This window comes from Pinus tabuliformis, chromosome 9, assembly GCF_031772625.1.
Source record: "Pinus tabuliformis cultivar Carrire ecotype Pingquan chromosome 9, CPIR1, whole genome shotgun sequence".
Classification (NCBI taxonomy): domain Eukaryota; kingdom Viridiplantae; phylum Streptophyta; class Pinopsida; order Pinales; family Pinaceae; genus Pinus; species Pinus tabuliformis.
This window is the reverse complement of record NC_142307.1, coordinates 810633490-810639215: the sequence shown is the minus strand read 5'-3', so window position 1 is coordinate 810639215 and position 5726 is coordinate 810633490. Positions and strand designations below refer to the sequence as shown.

The 5726-nt window shown below is 35.7% G+C and overlaps 1 protein-coding gene across 1 annotated transcript; it reads right to left on the bottom strand.

Annotated features, from left to right (window-relative positions):
* Positions 1–2180: 2180 nt before the first annotated feature.
* On the bottom strand, positions 2181–4333 carry LOC149151272 (protein NDL1-like). The gene is made up of 3 exons (XM_089438209.1): positions 4280–4333; positions 2946–3080; positions 2181–2837 (listed from the first exon to the last, which is right to left on the bottom strand). Exons 2-3 carry the CDS (start codon positions 2985–2987, stop codon positions 2592–2594), a joined length of 288 nt encoding a protein of 95 aa, XP_089294335.1. The 5' UTR covers positions 2988–3080; positions 4280–4333; the 3' UTR covers positions 2181–2591.
* Positions 4334–5726: the final 1393 nt, after the last annotated feature.

Below are 5726 nucleotides of genomic sequence, written 5' to 3'. Positions count from 1 at the left end.
CAAAATTTACCAGCGGGAGGTTCAGAGAAGACTTAGGTTAACGGAACAGGATTCATTTACGACGGCTTTGTGAGTCAAACGAATAGCCAAAGATCATATTATAACTAGCAATTGTCCCAAAAGGTACAAAGAGAGGCCGATAGGATTAGTAAAAAGAAGAAAATTGTATAGATAGTCAAGCATATATAAAGCTCAGTAGTGACGAAGGCAATAACCACGTTGACCATCCTGTACCAGTACATTTGATATTAAAAGAACAAAACCAAAACCAAACCATTCATATCAATATAGTAAGTGTAGAATGCATTCATACTTAAAGCTTAATAGATTCAATAGATTATTGGCAACACGTTTTTTTTTTTAAATAAAAAGTAAATTACAACGTTGTACATGGTAAATGAAAAGCGGAGAAATTTGTGATTTGCAAATATTAAAACAAATCACTTACATTACTGGTTGACACTACAACTAAAACATTAAGATTATTAAAATTTTGAAACTGATTTTAAATTTTCAAAGTATTTTGGGAAATCTTCTTAAAATAAGGAGTGCAATTGCTAGTATAACCAACTTGTATATAAGATATTTTTTTAATAAGTAATTGATTTTAAAATTAATATATTTATTACTTATTTAGCCTTATATAAACCCACGATAGCCTCATATCAACCTCAACAATTTGCAAGGAAACTTTGCGTTGTCGCCTTGTCTATAGATGAACCAAAAAGTAGTCTTGTGCAAATGGATATCTTTGTGTAGAAGGATGAATTCGAACCTTAGATTGTATTCTTTGAAGTTCAAACCCTTGAATGGAAGTAGGGTAAATATGATAAGAAAGAGTAGGTGAGATATAAGATATACATGAAGCGAACAACAGAGAGAAGAAAGAGCAGAAGACTGTTCTATGATTTAGCAATGGGCAATGACAATTTTTATCACTCCTAATAAAAAAACAATAAACAGACGCGACTGTTAGATGAGAATAATAGAGTACAATTTTAATCTTGGTAAGATATAAATTACTTGCAATTTTAAGAAAGAGTACATTCTTGGATATGATAGAACAGCAAAGAAAAAACAGACGAAGAATGGTACATTGGTAGCAAGACAAAAATCCCTCACAAGGAGAAGAAAAAGTACATTATGTAATGTGCATAACTTCTATGTATATACGCTTGCAGGGTTCCTAACGGATGAAGGTCTCTCAGTTTAATAGACAAATCCTTATGGGCAGTCATTCAATGATATGAAATTAAAAGTAGTCTGCAGTGAGTATAAATCCTGGAAAAAATATCAAACCTTGTTATCCAATTCTATTTAATGTACTTAATCCTCATGCCACTCACTGGTGTGGTTTACTATTCATATGAATGTCATATGGCAACCAGTTGGTTTACTATTCATATGAATGTCATATGACAAACAGTGAGGTGACATGATGCTGATGAATGATAAGGGCAGATAATTACATAAATATGAAACCTAGTTATCCATTTCCATTCAATGTACTTAATCCTCTTGTGCTACCCGCTGGTGTGTCGTTTGATGGTTTACTATGCACATGAATGTCATATGGCAGGTTCAACAATCTCAAGTAAAGTTTATACACAATTAGTTTGAGAGTCAATTGAATATGGATTTAGTTCATACCGAAATAGATTCATCTAGGTTTAAAGTTAAAGCACAGTTCAACCAACTAATTGAAGATGTGAATCCTTTTATTACCATGTTTAACATATATATCAAACTAATATTCAATGTATGTTGACATGTATTTCAATGTCAAGAAGATCAGTGATAGGTTGCAGGGAAGTTTGTTCATCTTCTTGAGTTGATGTTTTTCTAGTGGATGTAGGGTCCTAGTAATGGATAGTTGGTGGAGTATCAGGATTGATTCAGATTTTGCTGATTAGACTCTGTTTCCTCTTAAAACATAGTCAAACTCCCGACTCCACTTGGACTGCGAAGAGTCTGATAACACTGCCAAGAAGCTTCGTATGGCATAAATTGCAGAGCAGTAAAGGCATTAGTGGACTGAAAAGAAGATGTCATACAGGTCAACTTGGTTAATAATTTACTCAGTTGAAGCTGTGAAAATAAAAAAGTGAAAATAAAAAATGTATCAGAAAGGATTATGAATATATATCTTACTCATGCTTGTAGGCTTTTGATTTGGAGACTTTTAGGTTTCAAAAGCATATACATCATATTTATTAGGTGCCCAAATTGTAGCCCCAATTGTGTCCTGGAAAAACAGAAAAATATGCCTCTGAAAAAATTTCAAAAAAATTTAAGCAGCTAGTACAGACCTCCCAAGCCATGGTGAGAACATATCGGTGCCTAATAAACATGGAATTACATCAACTCGATGTCAAGGTAAAAGTTATAGCATGGCTGCAGGCATATACATTGGCAGTCAAGGCACCATGGGTATTGTTTTGTTGGTCCTAGTGAGACACAGAGTCCTCCAAATCAGCTCCACACATTACTTATTGCACAAGTGAAAACAGACCCTCACCGATACAGAGCATTACATGCAAAATGTTTCAAGGTACTTAGTTAAATTGCCACTACATGTGTGAGAGTGCTCCTTAATCATCCATAGCTGCAACACGTGTTTTGATCGATTTTAACTTGAGACCTAAACTTTCAGGAGACAGCAATTCAGCTGAGATGCAAGATGGACTTAAAGGACTGGTTGGACTGGGGCTAGTCCCATAGCTGCAAAATAATCGAGGAGGAGGCCTGTAAAAGCCATATCCCATCAGAAAGTATTCAATTGGGATTAACATTGCATGGGGTTGTTCCTCTGTCACAAGTGATCGACAAGCTTGGACCTGTCATGCATTAATAACAATTATGTCAGCCATGTTGATGTCAGTTTGCCTCTACAGGAAAGTTTTAGTATCTTAAAGATCAACTTTGAGAAAGTGAAATGTTATCACCTCAACCAATGCATTGAATTTTTTGTCCATTTTGGCACACATGTGAAGAGCTTCTGAATGAAATGGAGAGTTTCTCCTACATATATGAGTGTCCTACATTGCAATTTCTTCAACCCTTCTGTCAGATCATATCTCCTGCAGGCAACATTAATCCAGATGCAGCCCCGTGTCAAAATCTCCCCCATTTCCAAAAAGCAATTGGAGATGCATACATTGCTTATCATCATTTCACACAAATTGAAACGAGTAACAAACCACCACTTTGTTTTATCTCTCTTGTGTTAACCTTCACTAAGTAATATCTGATCTCACATTGCATTTTACCAGTAGCAGACACCATTGAATTATTCAGAACATGACACTCTAGGTTAGGTATAATACCATCCTTCCCCTCCAGCACAACAGGGTAACTAATGGAACACATGTAATTTATTCCCCTTTGGTATCCTACCATAATTGTTAGAGTAAAAGATTAGGATGCAAGAAAAGGAAATAAAAAAATATAGTAATGCTTTAAAAAGAATGTAATACGTTGAATGCAGAAGCTTGATCTCATGTCGTTGCCCTACATGCTTGTAAAGGTATCTTACTTGGGACTGGAGGAACACTCCCCATCTTTGAATCACAATTTGGGTTGGTAGAAGCTCTAAAAATTATGTTAAACCGAAGGCACCATTAATTCTTATGTCTTCGGTTTTGGAGATGGATACAAGGAGCCTTTACATATTTGGCGATTCAAATTTAGTCATATAAGCCTTGAGGGCAAAATGGAGCATGGAAGACTAGGTTTGTAGGATGTGTTTCAGTAAGTTTTGGGCCTCGAGACTCACTTCCAGTCTTGCTCCTCCCAGTTTGCGATGAGGGATTAGAACAAAGTTGCAGATTGTCTATCAAAAAAGAGGTGTGATGGGCAAGGGAGCTCATGGTGTCAACTTTTTGATGGAAGGTGCTACCTTGGTGACATATCTTTTACTAGTCTTATTCAGTCAAATGGACAGCTTATATGATGTTGTTTTGTTATAAACTTCAGGTGAAATATAAGTAATGTATATTTTTTTATTTTCAATATGAAAAAGTAGATGATTTTCTTCTAAGGCAAAAAAAGTATTAGTTTTCTTAGAAGAGAAATGAAAAAACAAAACACACGTTATTCACAGGGACACCTAGACTTCACTGAAGGCAAACCATCAATGAATTGACAGAAAATTCTCAAGCCTCTTCTACAGGAAGTTGGTAGAATATGGAGAAATCTCTAATGGGAATTCGATTAGGAATTTCAAACCTAAAACTGCTTCTCAAAACATAAGAAATTATTTCACAAATTTGAAACTTACCGACTCATCACTTGCATAAAGCGCATAACATTACTGCTCTGCCTCTCATCCAGCAGCTGTGTACACAACACCATCGAAATTTAGAAAGTATTCCACAACAAAGGGTAAATAAGATGAAATCCACACCGTCAGAGACCTTGAACCCCAATTCCATAAAGTACATATTTCAGTGCAAAGGATGCTTACCCTTCTGCAAGCCTGCACAATATCAGACTCCAAGCCTTGTATATTGCAGCGCACTTCCTGCCATACCCACAATGGTTCCAACAGTGTAAACAGAATAATTAGAATGAAAACAGGGTTGGAAACCCCATGGAAAAAGAAACAAAAGCAGTGGATTATTTAAATTACCTGGCTAAAATACCGTTGAAGTAAACTTTCTTTGACAATTCCACACATGCCATAAAAGTAAAGCAAATTCATCATCACCTGCAAAAACACGATCAGCATGAGGCTAATATCTATTAGAACAAACATTCGAAAACATAATCCAGTACAGTAGAATCTGCACAAAATAAAAGATTTGTAGGAAGCAAACCTTGTTATAGAACCACTCAGTCCAAGAAGGTGCTTGACAAAGAGGAGAGATGAGAATGAGACCAAGAACTCGTTCTCTGTATTTCAACTGCATTATAGGGAATCAGGAACCACACAAAACGTAAGTGACCTCAAACCACTAACAGATAGAAAACATAAGAAGAAACAACAAGGGAATAAAAAATTAAAGAAATGGCAGTCGATATAGCCCAATTGCATAGTCCATAAATAAAATCATGAGCTAGAGACAAGTTAGCTTCAAGGGTTCCACTCACCGCAAAAAGAGTGAGAATGTAGGCCCCTGCAGTCACACCCATGCATATAACTCCTCCAAGACTATCAAGACAAAACAATTAGAAAAACAAAACAACACAATTTTGCTATAACTTACTGATACAAATACATGGAATAAAATAGATATGGCTGAATTCCAAGATTACCCAAAGTAATCAAGCACTTCAGCAACCTGCTCCGCAAGATCGTCCACAGTAGGTATAGCAATATCAGACGAAATTTGAGCAGCTCCTAACTGCAAGAACTCTTAAAACAAGGCAGAAAAATAACATGATGTGAGCATACTATTTCCTTTTAAGAGTGCAATTACTAAATCTAGTTCAAATATCAGAAAAACATCATACATTTGGATAGACTGCAACCATAAACAGAGAAAAAAGTACATTCGTTGACCTGAAAAACAAATAAAGTACCAATATGAACCTCATGTCCAGGTGCATCAATATGATAGATACAGAAATTGTGAAAGAATAACGAAGCAGCCTCAGGGAAGAAGAACAACCCTTGAAAGCATGACATGTCTGTTCAAGAAACAAATAGATGCCGGACTGAAAACTTGAAAAAGTACTTATTGTAGAACAGAAAAATGAACAAAAGATAGGAGGAGGAATGCGAT